The following is a 23,224-nucleotide window of genomic DNA, read 5'->3' on the forward strand; positions in this document are numbered from 1 at the left end:
ATGGTGAGGGGGTTTGATTTTTGTTTTTTGTTTTCTGTTTCCTCTAAAGACATGTATCAGTAAAAAACCGCTAGGGACCATGAGGAGCAGGGCCTCTATCTGGAGTCAAGGCCAGAGCAGTAGATGCTTTATCCCGCCCACCCTCTTCCGCTGCCCCACAAGGTCCCAGCCAGCGCTGATACAGGTTCTCTTCCTAAGAGTCCGGAGGGATATTTTCCCCTAAGTGCTTGAGAGAACAACGGAGAACTGCTGTTCCGGGCATCTTCCTTTTCGCTCCTGGCCGCTGGATCAGAAAGATGCCTCTGTTCCTGCTGCTCACCGGTCTCTTCACCACGGTCACCTCGGTGTCACCCATGGGTGAGTCTCGTGACAAGAATTTGGCACAATGTACTTTTTTGTTGCTGTTTGTTTTGGGGGTACCAAATGTTAAGGACTAGATGATAGGGTCTTAAATACAGCCCTATGGTTGTATAAAACAAACAAACAAATAAAAAACAAAACAAAACCAGTCACTCAACCTACACAGATATATGCCCAGAGAATTTGTGTTGTGTGTTCCTTTAGTCTCCTGCCTGAGTGTCCAGGACTTCCAAGGATCATTTTTTCTCTAAAACCCTTCTATGAGCTAAGGGGTTCTTGGAGTATGTGTGAAAAGAAATTAGATCTCTTTCTAGGGTAAGGACTTTAGAGTTCCAACTTTAAGAATGGAAATGATATTTTGTTTCTTTTAGAAATGAGAGTAGAGCTTTTTCCTTAATGAATAAAAGGGACCAAATGTTCTGTGCCCATGAAGGGTACAGACCTGGATAAAATAGGTATTAAATTTGACCTTTAAAAATATGAGTGACTTTTTGCACAGACCAAGCAACTCTTAAGCTGTTTTTCTCAGGCTTGGCATAAAACTAGCCAACGAGGATCCTTCTGGGTGTTTCTGTGTAGCTCAGGGTATGACTGTCTTAGATTGGTTTCTCTGCAGTAACTTGGGTCATGCTCTGGCACCTTTAAGTATATATATATACATATATATGTATATATATGTATATAAGTATATATAGATATGTATGTATATGTGTGCATATATACATACATACACACATACATGCATACACATACTAATTTTGAAGCTGGGTAATGATGTTACAAGCCTTTAATCCCAACATTCAGAAAGCAGAGGCAGGTGGATTTCTGTGAGTTTGAGGCCAGCCTGGTCTACAGAGTGAGTTCCAGTACAGCCAGGGCTACACAGAAAAACCATGTCTTGAAAAGCAGAAATCAAACAACAACAGATTGAACCCTGAGGAGATACAGAAGCTACATGTATTGCAATATCCTGGATGGGAGCCTGGGACAGGGGACATGGTAGATAAAACTTAGACAATGTAAATGACCATAAGCTTGAGGTAATAATATTCAACCGCGGTTCATTTCTTGGAACACAAGAAAGAAGAGGTGGGGTAGAAGCAGGGATAGGGAACTTCCAGACACAGCAAAGGCGCAGGGCTGCTGAGACCGCCAGTGGGGCAGTGTACACCCGGGTACACCAGCCTCCAGGATTAAAAAATAGGGACACGGATATATCTGCTCAGGCCCCAAGGTTGGTCTTTGTATAAGATCCAAGCTCCTACGTGTTCTGCTGAGCCTCTGAGCCTTCTAGCAGGAAGAGGGACTTTGAGAGGAACATACAGGGTCATTCTCTTTCAAACCTTGGTGCCGAGGACTGTATGAGCTAATTGGGATCAATTTGTATAATGCCACACTCTTATCTCCACACTGAGAGCCAGAAGAGAATCTGACACAAGATGGGCATTGTAAAAGAGGGTGGAAGAATTTAATGTTAGCAAATATCCAGCGACTGTGCTTGTGCGACATCCCATATGGGGTCAATCTCCACACCACTGTTCCTCTGCAACAGGAAGGCAACTGAGCTTTTCAACAGTATAAGAAAAGACATTTAAGCCGGGCAGTGGTGGCACACGCCTTTAATCCCAGCACTTGGGAGGCAGAGGCAGGAGGATTTCTGAGTTCGAGGCCAGCTTAGTCTAGAGTGAGTTCCGGGGCAGCCAGGGCTACACAGAGAAACCCTGACTTGAAAAACCAAAAAGAAAAAAAAGAAAAAAAGAAAAAAAGAAAAGAAAAGAAAAAAGAAATGACATTTAACTTTAAGAAAAACTTTAGAAATCATGGAACAGTCATTACGGGAGTTGCTGTGGATACCATTAAAGGTTGAGAGTCTAACTATTTCTTGTAAAATTAGAGACAGGGAGATGAGTGAAATACTTCTATGAAGTTATAATCACCTGTGAAATTGTTCTGGAAGCCCTGCTTGGCTGGAGAGCCACAGCCAGAGGGGCGGAGGAGATTTCCGCCTTGGAAAAGGAAGGGAATTTGAGGACATCTCTTCAGGGAACTCGGAGCTGCCAACTGGCACTCCGCTGGGGCAGCTCAGGGACATTTTAAAGACTTTAGGAGAAACTCACAAAACTTGAAGAGAAGGTGGCACAAGCAAGAATTTATAATTCTGCAAATGTCATTTCCAGAAAGTTCAATATCCTGGCCACTTCTTGCCCCAGACTGTCAAGTTATTTCCCGCTCCTCTTGCCAGGCTGCTGTGGCCGTGTGCCTCGGGCCTTTCCCTTTCTGTGGAATGAGCTTTCCACATTCTTTATTCAGTCAAACTTCATACCGATGCGAGCGAGACCTGACTGCCATTTTTGCAAAGGCAACTCAAGGAAGGCCTTCTCACTTCCTTTTCTTTTTTTAATTTCTGAAACCGAGGACCTAATTGCATGTCTAACCCGCCCTCTCCCAGGACTGCATAGCTGAACTGCAATGACTTTCCACAGCATCTCTTCTCATGCTTGCTTCAAAATCCCTAGATCCTCGGACACATGGTCCTCTCGATATATTGAATTATGTATTCGTTCATTCATTCATTCATTCATTTATTCATTCATTTTGGTGCTGACTGGAACACAGCGTCATGAACAGCAAGCCCAAGCCGTGACACTTCTAGGCGGGGCACCCAGACGGTTCATCTCAATACTGAGGAGGGGGAGACAGGAGGATTCTTGGGGCTCACTGGCCAAACAGTCTAGCCTAATCAATGAACCCCAGGCCAGAGAGAGAGAGAGAGAGAGAGAGAGAGAGATCCTGTCTAAAGAAAGCAAAATGAATAGTTCCTAAGGAAGAATGCCTTTGACATCTTGCATGCTTACACACACACACACACACACACACACACACACACACGACTCTCCTTGTCCTTGGGGATCATGGGCTGATATTAATCCGCCAGGGCAAGGGGAACCAAGACGAACATAGTCCTTCGAGTACCTACGATGAATGATGACACCCCACAGGCAGAGGCCTGGGTGTGTGTCTGAAGGGTTTGAATTCCCGGACAAGGTCAGAGAAGGAGGAGCTCTGCCAATGAAGGGATTCCTCCATTATGTGCCGAGCCTCAGAAGGCGATAAGTCAATGGTAGACTTTGACCCTAATTAGCAGAGTTTTCCCACAACACACACACACACACACACATACACACACACACACACACACACACACACACATCATGTCACATCACAGCACATACTACTTTTGGCCTGACAAATCAACATACAAGACTATGGTGGATGTAGCTGTTGGCTTTGTCATCTGAAACATCGTCAGGTGTCTCTCGGTCCCCTTTCATCCCCAGCCCTAGACCCTTGTTCCGCGTACATCAGTCTGAATGAACCCTGGAGGAACACCGAGCACCAGTTCGACGAGTCCCAGAACCAACCTCTTTGCGACAACCATATGGACGGGGAGTGGTATCGCTTCACGGGTATGGCGGGAGATGCCATGCCCACCTTCTGCATACCAGAAAATCACTGTGGGACCCACGCACCTGTCTGGCTCAATGGCAGCCACCCCCTAGAAGGGGATGGCATTGTGCAACGCCAGGCCTGTGCCAGCTTCAAAGGGAACTGCTGTCTGTGGAACACCACGGTGGAGATCAAGGCCTGCCCTGGAGGCTACTATGTGTATCGGCTGGCCAAGCCCAGCGTCTGCTTCCACGTCTACTGTGGCCGTAAGTGTCCTCCTGTGATCCTTCCCTCCCCAGCAAGGCCATAGACAGAGTTAAAGAGAAAGGCACTGCCTTAGTCAGGGTTTCTATTCCTGCACAAACATCATGACCAAGAAGCACGTTTGGGGAGGAAAGGGTTTATTGGGCTTACACTTCCACACAGCTGTTCATCACCAAAGGAAGTCAGGACTGGAACTCAAGCAGGTCCGGAAGCAGGAGCTGATGCAGAGGCCATGGAGGGATGTTTCTTACTGGCTTGCTTCCCCTGGCTTGCTCAGCCTGCTCTCTTATAGAACCCAAGAATACCATCCCAGGAATGGCACCACCCACAAGGGGCCCTCCCCCTTGATCACTAATTGAGAAAATGCCCTACAGCTGGATCTCATGAAGGCACTTCCCCAACTGAAGCTCCTTTCTCTGTGATAATTCCAGCCTGTGTCAAGTTGACACACAAAACTAGTCAGTTCAGGCACTAGGTAAAAGCTATTTATTGTGATGCTTGGTTCTGTTTCTTCATTAAAACGTTATAAGTGATGGATTTTCACCTTCCTGAGTGTGGAAGAGCCCTCAGTAATCTAACTGTGGAGACATGAGCAGTGGATGAACAGATAGATGCCCAGACATCCACCTGGTAGCTTTGTGTTCGCTCTCACTGCTTTTTAGACGTGATACGTAACGGGAAGAGGCAACTTAGCGCCAATAATATTTTGAAGTGAATTTCTGCATCACCAATGCCATCAAAATCTGGAGACTTCATAAACACCCTTAACAGTAGAACTTGAACCCAAGGCCCACGGAAGTAGGTGTTCTCAGCCCCTATGCACATTCTAGAATGTCCACAGTGGCACATGACCTGACCTAGCTCATCTGCACTGATGTGTTTGGTTTGCTGAAGGCCTCTGGCCACCATGGGCCTGAGATCTGCAGCTGGGAATTGGCTATCTGAATGGACCAAGCTGCCCACGAGCAGCTGTTCTCTGTTGGTGATATAGTCCCTGAGCCTTGAGACACGTCAGGAACTTGTAGCCCACGCCTGCGTTCATGAGACAACTCAAAAGACAGGGTCCTCTGAGTCTCACCACTCACAGAAAGTAATTGTTGCCCTTCCATAGATTTCTATGACATCTGTGATGAGGATTGCCATGGCAACTGCTTGGAAACCACCGAGTGTGCATGCTCTCCAGGAACCTCGCTGGGCCCAGATGGGCAGACTTGCTTCGGTAAGAACTAGTCACAGGGAGGAAGTGATCCCACAGGATGGATGAAACAAGTCCAGGACCCACTGCCATCCTTGTGACTGAGCATTGTCTTTGTTGCTTACCACTAAAGCAGGTCCAAGCTCATGGTGTGACCAGGGACCATTTGGAACCACCCTGTCTGCTCTTATGATGCCACATGAAGCCATTGAGGACCTGAATCTTAAATTAACTAATCTTAATAGGAGAACTGGCTTTTGATTTGTCCCAAACCAAAAGTGCTTGGGACAACTCTAATCACTAAAATTTGTCTGTTTTTTACTAACTGTAAATGCAGATGAAATGTTCTGGTGACAACTAGCCTCCATTAAGGTGTGGTGCACTCTGTAGCTCTAACACTGAGGAGGCTGAGGTAGGAGAATGGTGAATTCAAGACCATCCTGAGCTACATAGGCGAGACTCTGACTCACAAACCCAGAAAGTCAGACACCCAGAGTGAGATGCACTGTAAGGCTGTTTCAAAGGCATAGATTATGTCCTCACACATATTTCCTTTAGGCAGATATCAAAGTGGAACTATATGTTTATTTATTGATCTTTTCTTTCCTGCATCAGCACACCACCACACCCATTTCTTCTAGACGCTGTTCCTTAGGCATCTTTGCCTATCAAAAGCCCCAAGTTCCTACCTAAGTGGCAGGAGTTTCGGAGAGACTTCTGTGTACAGGAGCACACGTCAACATTAGTTTATATTTAGTTTCCATGTAAATGAAACAAGCTTAAACTTTTTATTCCAATCATTTACTGGTTGGACAAGCTAGGTCCAACCAATCAAGCTAGGTCAAGGACAGCTTGCAGAGTTGGTTCTCTTTCCTCCAAGTGGGTCCCAGGATCAATTTAGGGGGTCAGGCTTGGCAACAAATGTCTTTACCCACTGAGCCAGCCTGACAATTTTGATTATTATTTTGTTTAAGAATTATTTATTAATTTTTGTTTATGAGTACATTGTTGCTGTTTCCAGACACACCAGAAGAGGGCATCAGATCCCATGATAGCTGGTCGTGAGCCGCCATGTGGTTGCTGGGAATCGAACTCAGGACCTCTGGAAGAGCAGTCAGTGCTTTTAATTGCTGAGCCATCTCTCCATCCTTTAATTATTTATTTTAAATTAGCTTTTTCAGGCAGAGAGGAGTAAGAAAATAACAAGGCAGCTACACATGTACCCAGATGGAACTGTAGCTAAAATTTGTTTTCTTTTCCTTCCTTCCTTTCTTTCTTTCTTTCCTTCTTTCTTCCTTTCTTTCTTTCTTTCTTTCTTTCTTTCTTTCTTTCTTTCTTTCTTTCTTTTTTTCTTTCTTCAAAAGGGCGAAAATAGAATTTGGTATTAAAGCTAAACAGTCTCGCTGGATTCCACCGCCCTCTGTCATCCTCTGGGGGTGGATACTGGGAGCCTGTTTCCCTCCCACCAGGTTTTTATGGTTATGATTGCTGTCTATATGTGCAACACTGCTCCATACAGAATTATTGTATCCGTGCCTAAAGTTAGCTTACAAATGATACCTCACTCCATGTGGGGCATTTTTTCTAGGGTATAAACTTGCAGAGGGAGTTGCTAGTTGTCGAGATACCTCCAGTAGCTGTAACTAACAGCCCCAAGCAACAGTAGCCTAAATAAGTAGAATTTAATTTCTCCCTCACATAAAATAAAAATAAAAATTAATTAATTAATTAAGAAACCCCCAGACTTGCAAGGGAAGCTGGGAAGAAGTCGTACCATAGGTATGACCTCACCGTTGCAAGGAAGATGCTCCCTTCTGCCCTCCCTGGTGGGGAGTGGAGTGGAGTTTGGGGCCCAGTGTTTGGTGGCACATAGTTGAGACCTCAACACTTAGAAGGTGAAAAGGGAAGATCAGGAGTACAAGGCTAGCCTCTTCTGTATAGTGTATTCTAGGCTAGCCTGGGCTACATGAGACTCTCACTTTATCTACTGTTGTTTGTTTTGTCTTGTTCTGTATTTCTACTGTAAGCTCTAAACGTTGGCTTCCCTTATTTAGTTCTTTCCCACCCCCCACCCCCACCACCTTTGGGTCTTTTTTAGAAAAAATGCTTGTGTGGCTTTCTGGGTTATTCTTTTAGTACCACTTCAAAGCCTCTAGACCTACCTGTTTCCATCGTGAAACAGCAATTTATGCAGCGATTTATGCCAAGCCCTCATCCGGTATTAGGGGTTTTCTGTAGTTTCCCACCCTTCTCATCTCCTCCAAGGAGGCTCTGCTCCAGAGCAGGTTTCCAAATGTGTCCCTAGGTCAGGTCCAATGGCACGTCAGTGTCTCAGCTCAAGATCGACATCCTGAGTGGGAGTTGTACATCCACACTTCCTCAGCAGCTGCAGCGCCCTGACCCTGGGCTCCACTGTTGGCACATGAAGAGCATCCCTCTCCCTTCAGGCCTCCTGCAGGGAGCCTCCTATTTGCCACAGTGGCAGAGGTCTACTCTGAATGTTACTGGAAAATGCAATAGTGTCTCTGGTTACTCTAGTGAAAAAGCTGATGCTCAGTAGACACTTATGAAGACGTAAGTGAGACACTTACGAAGAAGAGGAAGTTTACTTCACAGTTCAAGGATGTCCACAGGCTTGTTGCTGACATTGGCTCAGTTCCAGAGAGGACCTGGCGGAAGATATAATACCAAAAATACAAGCAGAGACAGAAAGGCAGCGAGAACAGGGATCCCATGAGATCCACTTCCATTCCCTCCAATGGCAACGCCCTGCCTCTTAACGGCACACCACCTTATAATGTCACACTGGGCACCAAATATCCAACACGAGCCATAGAGTTTGTTTAGCTCTTACCCAAACCCTAAGAAGGAGGCACATTGGTCTGCTGACCATCTTGCCAGCCCCATGGGGCTCTGGGTGTAAGTGGATACCAGCTCATCTGATATCCCGTGATCACTTAAGCTCCAGCCTTCGGCACACATCCTGAATCTGGGTTCCTTCCTGAGAACCAAGGTGCACTGCACTCTCAGGTGTCCTTTCCTCTGTAGAAGGACTGAGATGAATATGCATTGCCCATTTAATTTGTTTTTTTTTTACAACAAGAATCCATACGTAGTTCATCAGATGTTTTAAAGACTAAGACCCATTTCTTAAATATAATCTGAGAATATTTCAATTTTTTAAAAACGGGGCCACACTATGTAGCCCTGGCTGTTCCGAAGCTCACTGTGTAGACAAGGCTAGCCTCTTGCTCACAGAGATATGCTGGCCTCTGCCTCCTGAGTGCTGGGATGAGACTATTCCAACTTTTAAAGTTGATTTTTGAGGGTGGCTTGTCATGCAATCCCAGAAGACAGTCACACAGTGTTTTGCTAGATAGTACCTGCTGCACTGTAAGTTCTTTCTGTGCTATAAATCAAAGTGTAATCATGAACGAGTTTTCATGAGCTTATTGGAGAAAGAGGAATTCATAAAAACAAATAAAGAAGTGTAGTCAGCACACAAAAGGAACCTTACCCCCGCATCCCCGCCAATGGCCGTCCCTTATCGCGAGGTCATAGAACAACTTCCAGATGTCATTTCTCACCTTCTACCACGTGTGTGCCACCCAAACACAGGCTGTCCAGTTTAGCAGAAAGTGCCTTTCTCTGCTGAGCCATCTTGCCAGCCCCATCGCTCCACCCTAAAGGATAGGAACTCGCAAGTACTCGGGCATCTTCTCCTTGGCAGAGGACAAATGAGCAGAAGACAGATGAGCTAACATTTTGGTTAAGGGAGACCAGGCCCATAGTTCGGACTATGCTGGCGCATGTGTGATGGGCATGGGGCGATCCAACAGCATCTGAGAAGGGGCGGGGAGGGAGGGGGCGGGGATTCTGTTCAGGGTCTGCTGGCCGGGTGAGGTTGCTCAATGGTGTGGCAGTGATGTGGTTTCCCTTCTGCAGATGAAAATGAATGTGAGCACAACAATGGTGGCTGCAGTGAGATCTGTGTGAACCTCAAAAACTCGCACCGCTGCGCATGCGGGGTCGGCCGCGTGCTCAGGAGTGACGGAAAGACTTGCGAAGGTGAGACTGGGTGAGGAAGGGATGCGAACCCGGCATCCAAAGGGGGGGTGGGAGGTGGGGCGCCGGCTTGTTCTTTGACGTGTGGGAAGCTGGTTTAGCGATAGCGGAAAATAACAACTTGTCTGCCCAAGGAAATGCTCCAGAGCATTGAGGGTGCTTAAACTGTGGAAGATTGAAGGGCGTGGCGGTGTTGCAAGAAGTCTAATGTGTGGGGAAACTGAAGTGGAGTAATACTTTCTCAAACTTAAATGTGCCCACAAATCCCATAGGATCCTGTTAAGGTGCAGATTCTGGCTGATGGGTGTGGGTCAGGCTGAGGTAACTTTGTGTCTCAGTAATGCCTAGGTACCAGCTTCTGCTGACAGAAGCTGACAGTGGCAGGCAGCAGCCCCGGTTCTCCATCTTCCCGGGCCTGAGACTGGGCTCCACCCAACCCCAACCAGGCCACTTACAGGCGGGGATGGGACCTCAGAATTTACAATTTTAACAAATTCCATAGGTGATTCTCATTGTTTTAGAAAATCGAGGAAACACTGCGACAGCGGTGGTGACAGCCCACATCTTTAATTCTAACATGCCAGAGGCAGAGAGGCAGGCAGATCTCTGTGCGCTCGAGGCCATCCTGGTCTACAAAGCAAGTTCCAGGACAGCCAAGGCTACACAGAGCAGCCATCTCTCAAAAACCAAACCAAACCAAACAACAAACAAAAAAGACAATGTGAAAAACTTCTTTGGGTTACTTTTCCATTGTTTTGGGGGAGATTAATATATTTTTGGAGATAAAATTATCTACTTAAAAATTTTAGGCTTCCTTTCTTTGTATGAGCACTTTGCCCGCATGTACGGGCAACACACAGGGGTTAGGAAACTGGAGTTACTGATAGCTGTGAGCCACTATGTGGGTGCTGGGAGAATTGAACCCAGGTCTAGGAAAATAGCTAGGGCTGGGGCTGGAGAGATGTCTCAGTAGTTAAGAGCACTGACTGCTCTTCCAGAGGTCCTGAGTTTAATTCTCAGCAACCACATGGTGGCTCACAACCATCTGTAATGCCCTCTTCTGGTGTCTCTTAAGAGAGCCAATGTACTTACATAAATAAATAAACAAATCTTTAACAAAAAGAAAGAAAGAAAGAAAAGAAGAGAAGAGAAGAGAAGAGAAGAGAAGAGAAGAGAAGAGAAGAGAAGAAAAGAAAAGAAAAGAAAAGAAAAGAAAAGAAAAAAAAGTAGTGAGGGCTCTTAACCACTCAGTCTCCATAACCCACCCCATCCGCTACTTTTAATAACAAAGTACATGGCTTAGAAACCAAAACCTTACTGATATATTGAAAGGAATTGAAATGAAAGTATCTAGTGTTACTCTATTCCTTTTTAATTGATATAACATTTCACATTTTTATGGGTAATGATTGAGTCATCTGCTACTGTTCCATGGGACCCCCCTCCATGCCCTCACCACAGCTAAAGTGACCTCACACCTGCTTTCACAAATCTGAGTCGCCCTAGCACTCCCTGCAGAGCCTGCTGTGGAGAGGTAAATAGCGTAGTTATTATTATTTACAAAGGCTATATGATTTGCCCTTCAGTACCATTGACCTTGCTTATTAATAGAGTTATAATCTATATATAAGAGTTCATTTTATTCTTGTCACATTGAAAATAATAAGATGCCATTCCAAAGAGAAAAATTTATGAGTAGTGTCCTAAAAAGTTTGCATTATTAATTCAGAGAACATTAAATGGAATATTAAATTGCTGTCCTTATAATGAGGCTAAAGTATTTTGAATTTTATTGAATAATGATAAAGTCAGGAATCCTCCCTAAATCTTAATAATTTTATGTAACGATTTCAGCATATTTGAATATTAATAAAATATTTCATGGAGAACAATCGTAATTATTCATGAGCACATTATTGAGACTATTATGGTTAATATTCATATAATTTAAAACCTAATAACCATAACTGAAAAATATTTAGCAAATGATAAAAATTTTATATGTCTATCTGAGCAATATTTTAGCAATACTGTTTCTATTTATAACATTTAACTTTATTGGAAGGCTAAATGTATTTGTTTCTTTAGTGCAGCTATTAAATGGTTATAGCTTTTTAAAATTTAATTATACTTTTAAATTTTAAATAAATGTTAATAGTTTATTATATAAATAGGAAAATAGGGAAGAGTAAAAGAAAAAACATAAATGACCCCTAGTCTGTTGCTAAATGTTTCTGCCAAGAACATTTCTTTCCACTGTCCCAAGAGGCTTAAATCCTTTAAGGACTATTTTATTTTGCATTTTTAAAAAGATTTATTTATAATATTATAATATGTAAACACACTGTAGCAGTCTTCAGACACTCCTCATCAGCTCTCATTACGGATGGTTGTGAGCCACCATGTGGATGCTGGGATTTGAACTCAGGACCTTTGGAAGAGCAGTCAATGCTCTTAACAGCTGAGCCATCTCTCCAGCCCTATTTTAATTTTTTTTTACCTGAAAATGCCCAGTGTGGTTAGATTAGGGTTACCCCTTGATCTTACAAATATTGAAATTGCAACTTAGAGAAATAAACTGAGTTAGGAAAGGTCACTTTGAGGGTGGTAGGCAGCAGAGTGTGTGCTGAGCCTGATAGGCCCTGGGTGTGATCTCAGCACTGAAGAGAAGTCTTCTTTTAGAAGGAAAAAAAACATTAATGTTGATTTTTAACACCTTTTTTTTTTTTTTTTGAGACAGTGTCTCATTCTGTACTCTGGTTGGCCTGGAGCTTGGTGTATAGACCAGGCTGGCCTAGAATTCACAGAGATCCACCTGCCTCTGCTTCCAAAGTGCTGGGATTAAAAGCATGCACCACCATCCCAGTGATCTTAACACTTTGTAGCATAGTAGCATATTTTTATATTTTCTTCTACATTGTTATCTACAATCTCAACTATTTCAAAAATCCACAAACTGCATCTATCCTTTAAAAATACATGGTTTGGCTTGTCACAGTGATACAACCTGTAAAGACACTGCTGGCCCTGACACACAGGTGTCCTGTGTGAGGCAGGCATAAATGAATGCAGTAACAACCCCAGCCAATTTGTAAGAGGTGGGGGCATGGGGCGTGCGCCGAGCTGTCCTACGAGGATCACTAGGGACACACTGCAGGCCTGCCTTCCTCCTTCACCTTCCTTGGAGCCTCAGGCTGTGTGTGTCTGTCAGCCTGGATTCACAGACAGGAGCCTAGCATAACTGTCCTCTAAGAGGTTCCACCCAGCAGCTCCCCCGAAACCAAGGCAGAGACCCGCAACCAACCAAACATCCACAGAGCTTGGGAAGTCTTGTGGCAGAGTTGGGGTAAGAAGTGGGGAACCAGGAAGGACTCTAGGGACTCTACAAGAACAATAGAGTCAACTAACCTGGACCCTTGAGGGCTCACAGAGACTGAACCACCAACCACAGAGCATCCAAGGGCTGGACCTGCCCCTCTTTCCCCTGACTCCCACACATATGTAACAGATGTGCATCTTGATCTACATGCAGGTCCTGTAGACTGGAGTGGGGACCTACCCTGACTCTGTTTGCCTGCCTTTGGATACCGTTCCCATAACTGAGCTGCCTTGTCTGGCCTCAGTGGGAGAGGATGGACTTAGTCCTGCAGTGGCTTGAGGTGCCAGGGTGGGTTGGTATGGGGGTGGGGCTCCTCATTTTCAGAGGAAGAGGAGAAGGAGGGGCTGTGTGAGAGGGGAACTGGGAGGAGAGAGAGGGGCTATAATCAGGATATAAAGTGAATAAATAAATTAATTAATGGAAAAAATATGGTTTGTCTAGGGTTGGTAAGATGTCTGAGCAGGTCAGGATTTGTCACCAAACCTGATGACCTGAGTTTGATACCTGGAACCCACAAGCTAGAGGGAGAGAACTGAGCCCACAAGTTGTCCTCTGACCTCCACACATTGTGGCTTTGTTATACACACATGTACACACACACCCATACACACACACACACACACATATGCACACACTGTGGTTTTCCTATACACACAGTTGCATACATGCACACACACACTGTGTTTTTGCTATACACACATGCAAGCATGTATACATATAAACTGTGGCTATTCTATACACACACAGTTGCATACACACATACACACACACTGGGGCTTTGCTATGAACATACATACATGCACACATCCACACATGCCCTACATAAATATTTTTAAATATTATAGGTGGGTTTCTAAGCAGGAAATAAAGATTAATTCATTATAACTTTAGTCTCTTACATTTTCCAAGTACTGATTTCCGTATACTACGTCAGCATCCTGATGACCCACTAACCTGTTTTTCCTAGCACCCTTGGCATCAGCTTCCATCTCGCCCTGAGCATGGTAGATGATCTGAAACATTTCCTTCCATCATCTTAACTTAGAATAGAGTACAAACATTTTGCATAAAAGCCAGTTGATAAATACTTTGTGGACTATCCAGAATCCATCAGAACTACCCAGTTCTGCCGTTGTAGTGAAAAAAAAAAAACCCACCACCATCATAACAACAACAACAACAAACCCATAGACCATTGTGGTCTGCTAACAGTCATGCCTATGTGTGCTAATAAAACTTTAAACACTGTGTAACAGGTAGGAATCTGACAGTCCTCAACCTAAAAAATAATGTCCAAGTCCCACAAAAGTCATTTTGGTGATTAAGATTATGGTCTTTGACATGCTGGAGCAGGGGTGGAACTTGGGCCTTAGGAGTGGTAGGCAAACATTATGACTGAGCTATGTCTCCAGCCCCCTAGACTACCCAAGACCTTTTATATCTGGTGCTCTTCCTCCTAGAGAGTCTAGGAGAGGAGCCAATGACCCAACTGGTCTGCAGCAACTCTGACCCACCCAGATGATCCAGAAGAACTTTTACTCAATTTCTATTCACCCATTAATAGGTCTCTAAAATTTTAACTTATGTGTACATATATTATAACAGTTAAGAAATGGCCTTTTTTTGCCTTATACATATTTATGACCTCATTCTAATCATAAGAAAAACCGTGAGAAAACTAGAAAGACACTCTACAAAATGCCGGGAGAGCTTCAGTAACCGTTGCTGAGGACAGAGGATTTACCCTTGGCAGTCATAACATTTAGTGACCATTTCATGGGTTTGCCTCGTTACCAGTTCCCACATTCGACCATGGGGGATTGTGTCCTGAGTTAAGGATAATCTCTGGTGGTTAATGCTGGGATTCCCGCAGAAGAGCCTCACAGCACGACTCTCATCTTTGCCGGTTCCCTCTGCAGACATCGAAGGGTGTCACAACAACAACGGTGGCTGCAGCCATTCCTGCCTCCGGTCTGAGAAGGGCTACCAGTGTGAATGTCCCAGGGGCTTGGTGCTGTCTGAAGATAACCACACTTGCCAAGGTAGGGCAAGGGCTGACTCCCTTCTGACTCACTCCATCCTCCCTCCCACCTCTGTCTTCCCTCCTCCCAGACTGTACGATTCTTATCTTCCAGAACACTGTCCTTCTGAGCACCAAGTGTCCCCTGAGTCATCAATCAGGAATGGTTCAATGGAGAACCCCTCCCCCACCCCACCACCCCAGGGTGTGACAGGCTCACTCCGTAATTCCACTACTTGTGTGGCAGAGGCCAGAACCCTGCCTGAGAATGAAACCAACCCGAGCTACCCTGTGAGACCTTGTCTCAGAAACAGACAGGAGTGGGAAAAGCGCTCTGTCTGTCTGTCTGTCTGTCTGTCTCTGTGTGTCTGTCTCTCTGTCTCTCTGTATATGTCTGTCTCTCTCTGTCTCTCTCTGTCTCTCTGTCTCTCTCTCTGTCTCTCTGTCTCTCTCTCTCTCTCTCTCAAATCACGAAAAGCTAACTGTCCTTCGATGATTGCCTGAGTAGGTCTCTGATTTCTATAGCCAACAGTGCAACTATTGAGTTATTTAGCAGAATTCCAGGGGCCAAACCTAGCTTGAATAATAATGAATGGCGAATTCTTCCCCATCCATAGTGCCTTGAGAACTGTTTCCCCCCAGTTCTTGGTGTCTGGGCTATTTAGTCCGCCGTCCAGCAAACACTGACTGAGCACCAATGTCTGATTTCGTTGTACGTCTAGATGCTGACAGGTGTACTCACAGATGAGACTCTGACAGGCCCTAGTATCCTTCGGGGTGTTTGCAGGGTGAGAGAACACGGACGTCAGAACGCCACAGAAAGGCAACCTCTTTTTAATATTGAGTTAAAGTGGAATTTATAGTCTGAGTTTCCAGTTAACTGAGTAGCTCAAGGACAATTTGGAAGGCTTCCAGAGCACGGGAATACTGTTTATCGCCTGTTTAATGGGGCGGTAGCTAATGGTCAAAGCAAAGCTGTGCCATTTAATCCTATGTCAGCAGTGTCTTTCCTGCATTGCCAGTAAATTGTGTGGGCGCTAAAGTTCATCTTGAGGATGTCTCGTCCCACGGAGTCATGCCAGCCACACTTCGGACAGGCGTTTGTTGAGCGTAACCACACTATTTCCTGTTCAAAAGAATCTGTGATTTGAGAAGCATCATTGGGAGTTAGGGATCCTGGAGAAAAGAACCAAGAGTGCAGATTGCATGGAGGAGAAAGCATCTCCTAGAGCCTCCTTAGCTTTTCCCCGAAGTCACTTTTCCTGTTCTAACAGAATTCCTTTACACACAGTCCCCGTGCTGTGCAAGTCCAACGCCATTGAAGTGAGTGTCCCGCGGGAGCTGGTTGGAGGCCTGGAGCTCTTCCTGACCAACGCCTCCTGCCGAGGAGTGTCCAACGGCACACACGTCAACATCGTCTTCTCCCTCAAGACCTGCGGCACCATGGTTGACGTAGGTTCCCTGGTGGACAGTTCTGGAGGGTCCAAAGCTACTTGGGGAGGTAGTTGGCAGAGGGTAAATGGTGAGATAGGTCCTCACAAAAGAACAACTCAAGACATCTTCTGCCACGAGCCATGGTCCTGGAATGGTGAGGTGTGGAATGGCTAATTCTGCCATCCCTGTTCATGCACAGTGCTGAGACACCTGTATGCAAGGTGTTTCTCCCCATTAATCCTAGCAGCACCAAGATGCAGGATACAGCTTGTAGTCAGTTGTCTGGAGACTAAAGATGATATGGGCTAAGAGGCTGGTAGTTCGTTTACAACAGGTGAATGAGTCCAGACATTGATCCAGGCTGAGGTAAAACATTCATGTTTTTCTTTTCCAAAGATGCTCACACCCCATGCTGAAAACCCTGAGGAGAATTATAGAATAAGTTCTTGCCTTTAAGAAGCACACAGCAGTCCCTGAGGTGATATAAAATATAAATAAGTCTGAACTGTCAGACACATGACAGACATGGACTCTGGGAGTCCCTGAAAGGGATGTGGCTTGGGTGTGCGTGGAATTGTGTGTGATACACACAAGCAAAGAAGCAAAGGACCTTTCTGATGGGAAGTGCAGGGGCGGCCTCTCAAGAGACTCTCAGTCCGTGATAAGGTGAATGGGCAGAGCAGCCACCTGGCCCCCTCTTCTTCCAGAGACCTGTGCTAGGGAGAGGCAGCAGGTTTGAGTTCACAAAAACTGGTAACTCAGACCCCACAGTGTGCAAGATGGATGCTACACAGAGGACTGGATACAGGTCAACACAGAGGCCCTAGTGATCATTTGTTTATGAGTTCTGATAAAGGAATCATAAGGCTAGTTACTTTGGGTGAGATACAAGGTATCTGTGGAGGAATAGGGGTTCCCCATTCAGGCAAGCCGTGTGGATTATTTCCATGGAGAGCCTGATGGAATAGCCCCATCACTGGCTGGTACCACTTCCTGCAGAAACAGTTCTGGGGTAGACAGCTGAAAGCCCTCTGCACTAGTGTGGGTGGAGGTTCAGAATGAATCTGGGGCTAGCTTAGCTGTGGACTTGCTGAGAGAGCATGCAGCACGTCCTCTTGTGAGGGCCAGAGTTTAGGATTCATTGATTAGCTTCCTAGAGCAGCTCTCCTGACTAATGCACTCGGAGGGAATGCATTCGGGCTTAGCAGTCTGCCTGTCTTACTGACTGACAAAGAGAAAGGGCTTAGACAGGTTTACTTTTGGCCAGTTCAGGCCAGTATAGGCAACATATAGACAGCCCTCTCTCAAAACACACACACACACACACACTCAAAGCCAAAGCCCCTCTAGTTTAAGGAACCAAATCTGTAATGTTTGACATACCGGGTGCTTTGAGGAAGTTAAAGTGAGGAAAGAGGGAACTAGAAACAATCTCACAATCTCTCTTCACCCCTGATGGGCACAGGTGGTGAATGACAAAATCGTGGCCAGCAACCTCGTGACGGGTCTGCCCAAGCAGACCCCTGGGAGCAGCGGGGACATCATCATTCGCACCAGCGAACTGCTGATCCCGGTGACCTGCGAGTTCCCACGCCTGTACACCATCTCAGAAGGATACGTGCCCAACCTGCGCAACACCCCGCTGGAAATCAGGAGCCGAAACCACGGCATCTTCCCCTTCACGCTCGAGATCTTCAAGGACCACGAGTTTGAGGAACCGTACCGGGAGACCCTGCCCACACTCAAGCTTCGAGACTCACTCTACTTCGGCATCGAGCCCCTGGTGCACGTGAGCGGCCTGGAGAGCCTGGTAGAGAGCTGCTTTGCCACGCCCACCGCGAAGATGGATGAAATCCTCAAGTACTACCTGATCCGGGACGGGTGAGCAAGGCACTATCTTGGTGGGGTGTGTGTGTGTGTGTGTGTGTGTGTGTGGTGCTGTGTTGTGTGATGTGTTTTATACATATACATCATATACATATACATGTACATGTACATATACATATACACCCTATACACCATATACACCATATACATCATATACACATATACATACATATACAATTTTTTAAGCAAATTTGAGGTACCATTGAATTTGGTCATAAAACAGTAAATAGTTTTTCACTTGAAACACCTGTGGAATACCTAAGAAGAATTTCGATTGGCCACTAGAAATGTGTGCCAGTCTCAAGAACCCATCAGAACTATAGACAGAAAAGAGAGTTGTCCACATGCCACTAAGAGTAGGATCCATTAGCCTGCTCACAGGAAAAAGCTATGGGTCAGGAGTCACGACAGAGTAAGGCTGTGGGAAGACATCGAAACAGCTTGTGTCGACTCCACTTTCAAGAAGTTTGATAAGCCAGGAGTGCCTTATTAAAGGTGGTGCATGCCTTTAATCTCAGCACTTGGGAGGCAGAGGCAGGCGGATTTCTGAGTTCGAGGCCAGCCTGGTCTACAGAGTGAGTTCCAGGGCAGTCGGGGCTACACAGAGAGACCCTGTCTTGAAAAAGCAAAAAAAAAAAAAAGAAGAAGAAGAAGAAGGAGGAGGAGGAGGAGGAGGAGGAGGAGGAGGAGGAGGAGGAGGAGGAGGAGGAGGAGGAGGAAGAAGAAGAAGAAGAAGAAGAAGAAGAAGAAGAAGAAGAAGAAGAAGAAGAAGAAGAAGAAGAAGAAGAAGTTTGATAGTGGGGCGCTGGGAATATGGTTCAGTGTGTGAAATGTCTGTCTGTAGAGAGAAGACAGGGCTTCAGATTCCTGGCTCCCAGGCGCCCACTCACCTGGTTCGACAGTCTACCTAATCTATGAGCTCCGGGCTCAGTGAGAGACCCTGCCTTAAAACATAAGGTTGACAGCGGCGGCGGAGGAAGACATTGACCCTTGACCTTCACACATGCATGCATGAACCCACATATGCACATGCGCATACCCATATGAGCACTAACAGACATCGCACAGGCATATACATAGAAATAAGAAATGAATCAGGAAGGATTGGAAAGAGAAGAAATTCTTGGTGGATTCTAGAGGAAAGAATATGGAGATTTCTGTGGCATCACTGGAAGGCCCTGGGTCAGGTTTGCAGGTCAGTGAACCTAACCACTGCCCTAGTTCATACCAAGATCTCTGTCTTCCTTGGCCTAAATGGCAGCTCGGACATAGCTTAGGCAGTCAGGAAGGAACTGCAGCCTCCTAGATGGGAGAGTGGAATAGTGTGTCAGGAAACATCCCTTGGGCTCAGGTCCTTTCCCCCACTTGCTGCCCAGCTCCCTTGGAAGCTTCTAGTTCTCTTCAGCTTCTTGATTTTCTCCCCAATCTCACAGCTTTCTTCCCCTCCTACAGCTCTCAGTGCCCGGAACAGGGGTTTCTGACTCTTATAGCACGATATCCGCTTAGGAGCCAGTTCTTAGATTTGCTGGGGACGAGTCAGTTGCTGTCTCGTGCTGGGAAGTCTGTCACCTTCCTAGACAGTTCAAAGAAGCACTGCTGTTTCTCCCTTGACCCTTAAAACATATAAAATAGAAAAATAGATCTGTGTGTGTATGTGTATGTGTGTATGTGTACGCACATGCATTTACATGCACACATGCACAAAGATATAAAATAAGTTAGAACGGATCAAATCACACAGACTCCTTAGCTTCTTAGGAGAAAATGTCCATCAATACCCAAAGCCATGGCCTTGGTGTGTCTGTTAATGGGTCCTTTCCCCAGGGTACCATGACAGGCACCTCATAGCAATGAGCCAAACTGAACTAAGATTAAGACCACAGGCTCTGTGAAATGGAAGTTTGCTGTTGTTTGGGAAAAGAGAGATGAAACCATTTGAGGCCACTTGTCACCCGAGAATCTTAAACGTACGTACACAAATGGCTCCTTCACCTCTGTACTCCCTCTGGGGGATTGCATCTCTCATATGTCCAGGAAATAAGTGTGAAATCGAGGAAGAGCCTTCTCAGACCAGCAACTATACTGACCTAGATTTCTACATGTCACAGACAGAAGGACAGCCTTACTAGCCAACAGTGTCTCTGAAGAGCACATCTCGGCACTTCTCATTATGGAGAGTCCTTAACCAAGCAGGGGTGCTGTGCTCTCTGAGACTCCATGAAGGGAGGATCGGGCAGACGTCATACTCAGCCCTGCCTGACGAGGTCTGAAGATGCCTTTGCCAGGAGAGGAAGCCATTTACTCTTTCTTCTCACAAGGCTGGCGTGCAGTCCAGCACATTCCGCCCACTTTACCTCTCCTTGGGCCAAATGCCTTGGCTGGGAGCATCTGCTGCCTCTGTGGAAGCGATCAGGTCTGACACGCTGTCTATCCTACTTTTAGCTGTGTTTCCGATGACTCAGTAAAGCAGTACTCGTCCAGGGACCACCTAGCGAAGCACTTCCAAGTCCCTGTCTTCAAGTTTGTGGGCAAAGACCACAAGGTAAGTGGGCTACCTTTGTCCTACAACCCCATGCCTTCCTTCTTATGGCCCTGGTGCGCTGACCTTTTAAGGGCCTGTGGTCAGCTTCTGCACGACCTCTGGGGGGAATATAGTTAAACTGGCCATTGAGAAACTCAGGGTTCACACACATTACAATTGCCTGCCCCTCACCACCCCACATAAAGTGGCCGTGCACAGAGAATATCATAGGACCACAGTTTGGAATCTCTGTGGGCAGATTAGCATGAAAAGCCAGTGGTGGTGACAGTTCAAAGAAGGATTTAGACAGGAGTCTCATGGAAAGACAGCACAGGACTGCGGAGAGGATAGAACCCAGAATGCTAACCATAGGATATAACTTGGGAATATGGAGTGTCCTCTGTGGGATGTGTGGGAAACTACAAATTACAAGGCCGCCTAAGCCATAGGAAGAGAACAGCAACAGTATAAATTTATATATATTATATATAAATATATATATTTAATAATATATTATTACATAACATAACTTATATATTAACTTATTATATATTATATAATATATAACTTGTTATATATTATATAATATGACTTATTATATAACAAATATAAGTATAAATTTTATATATATATATATGTGTGTGTGTGTGTGTGTGTGTAAGTTACCTGTCACAATCATCAATTTGGCACATGATTTTTGTCTAAATACATTCTTGGCAATCTCACAGAGACAGAACAGTGTGTTAGATATATTTTATAGCGTGCTCTTAAGAGGGCAAGAGGGGACCTCAAATAAACACACTGGGCTCACACTGTATCGGTTTAATGGGACACCAAGCAGTCTTTAAAATGACGAACGTGAGAGAAGCAGACCTGAAGGAAGGGTCCTAACAGCGTGTGTATGCGTGGGCCATGGTGGCAGGAGGCTGTCCCAAGAGGCTGTGGGTGACAACATGGAGATTTTGCTGCTGTTGGCCGTGTTGAAACACAGCCCAAGGAAAGTGTCACAGAGCAGTGTTCTTTCCCACAATGGCTCTAAGTGACCTTTCCAGTCATTTGTTATTCCAAAACTCCAGCCGAGTAACTGATCCTGGCCTTGTAGACCCTTCTGGAAAAGACTTTACAAGTGCTGGGCCCCAGTGCCCCTCCCAGTCCAGAGGACTGGAATGCTAAGGCAGGGGACACTGTTTCCCTAAGGTCTCTTCAGCATATCAAAGATATGGGGCTAGGTTTTGAAGTCATCCGTGTGACTGTGCCACGTGGCCACATTTCTAAATGTGTGGACTGGGCAATTTCCTCATCCTAAGTCTCAGTTTCCTGTCCATGAATACAAGATTGTCATTGTTGCCTCTGGTTGGTGCTTGCGAAACTCGAGGTACTGTGTGTGGCTCTCTGCTGTTACCTACAGTGACAGTTGACTGTCCTTGTCCCTTCAGGAGGTATTTCTACACTGCCGTGTCCTTGTGTGTGGGGTGCTGGATGAGCGCTCCCGCTGTGCCCAGGGGTGCCACCGGCGAGTGCGTCGTGAGGTGGGTGAGGACGAGGACTCTGCTGGGCTGCAGAGCCAGACACTGACAGGCGGCCCCATCACCATCGACTGGGAGGACTAGCTCCTGCTCCCAGCCGTCCTCCCCTCTAGAACGACTTCCTGTGTCCTCAGAGAACCTCCTAAGACAGCTGGCTTCTTTAAATCATGTACTGTAAGTTTAGACAGCCCCACCCTATGAAAGGACTGACTGGCTGGTTTTGTTCCTGGGTTGGTCCGAATCACAGCACGGCTGGCCCATGGGGCCCAGGGGGGGCCTCAGCTTCTGGATTCAAAGAACCAATCGCTTCTCAGCCTTTTGGCTAAGACCAAGTGTAGATTCAAAGAACCAAGTTGTCCTTGTGGAAGGACACCTGTCTCATTTCCCCCATTCCTTTCTTACAGTGAAATACCTCATTTGTGGTGTAACAGGGCCACTACCATGAAGAGCTGGGAAAGACATTCTAAGTCAAAAACCTAAAATAATGAATTACTAAGAGTATAACCTATGATCCCTTTAAGTATCTAATAATTGAGACCTAAAATTCCAACCCCAGTAAAGGAGATTTGAAAGTTTATCAATAAAATAATGTGTAAGACAAAATACAATAGGTGATTTTTAGTGTTTTCATATTGCTTTGGGTTTTAGACTTTGGGGCCTTTCGGTCTTCGTCTTAATCTCTCTCTCTCTCTCTCTCTCTCTCTCTCTCTCTCTCTCTCTCTCTCTGACATGACAGGGTGAGAACAGCTTTAAACAAATAGATACAAATATAAAAGTGAGTGTGCTGTGCTCAGAAAGGCTATACAAAACATTTATTTTTCACCTAAAAATAAATCCATAAGATCCTTAAGAGACGCTCTTGCAGGACCCGGGTTCGATCCCCAGAACCCCCATGGTGGCTCACAACTGTCTGTAATTCTGGTTCCAGGGATCCAATGCCCACATCTGAACTCCCCAGGCACAAGACATACATCTAAGTAAAATAAAAACTGTTTTTTTTTCTGGTTTTTTGGATTTGGTTTTTTTCAAGACAGGGTTTCTCTGTGTAGCCCTGGCTGTCCTGGAACTCACTCTGTAGACCAGGCTGGCCTCGAACTCAGAAATCCGCCTGCCTCTGCCTCCCAGA

The 23,224-nt window shown here is 45.6% G+C and overlaps 1 protein-coding gene across 1 annotated transcript; it reads left to right on the top strand.

The window, feature by feature from the left end:
- On the top strand, positions 1-23,104 carry Oit3 (oncoprotein induced transcript 3). Its single transcript, XM_052164062.1, has 9 exons — positions 1-357; positions 3,699-4,073; positions 5,183-5,290; positions 9,212-9,334; positions 14,630-14,752; positions 16,022-16,182; positions 17,630-18,045; positions 20,494-20,593; positions 22,009-23,104. The coding sequence occupies exons 1-9, from the start codon at positions 297-299 to the stop codon at positions 22,180-22,182; spliced, it is 1,641 nt and encodes a 546-aa protein (XP_052020022.1). The 5' UTR covers positions 1-296; the 3' UTR covers positions 22,183-23,104.
- The last annotated feature ends 120 nt before the right edge of the window (positions 23,105-23,224 follow it).

The sequence above is a fragment of the Apodemus sylvaticus genome, chromosome 19 (assembly GCF_947179515.1).
Source record: "Apodemus sylvaticus chromosome 19, mApoSyl1.1, whole genome shotgun sequence".
NCBI classification, from domain to species: domain Eukaryota; kingdom Metazoa; phylum Chordata; class Mammalia; order Rodentia; family Muridae; genus Apodemus; species Apodemus sylvaticus.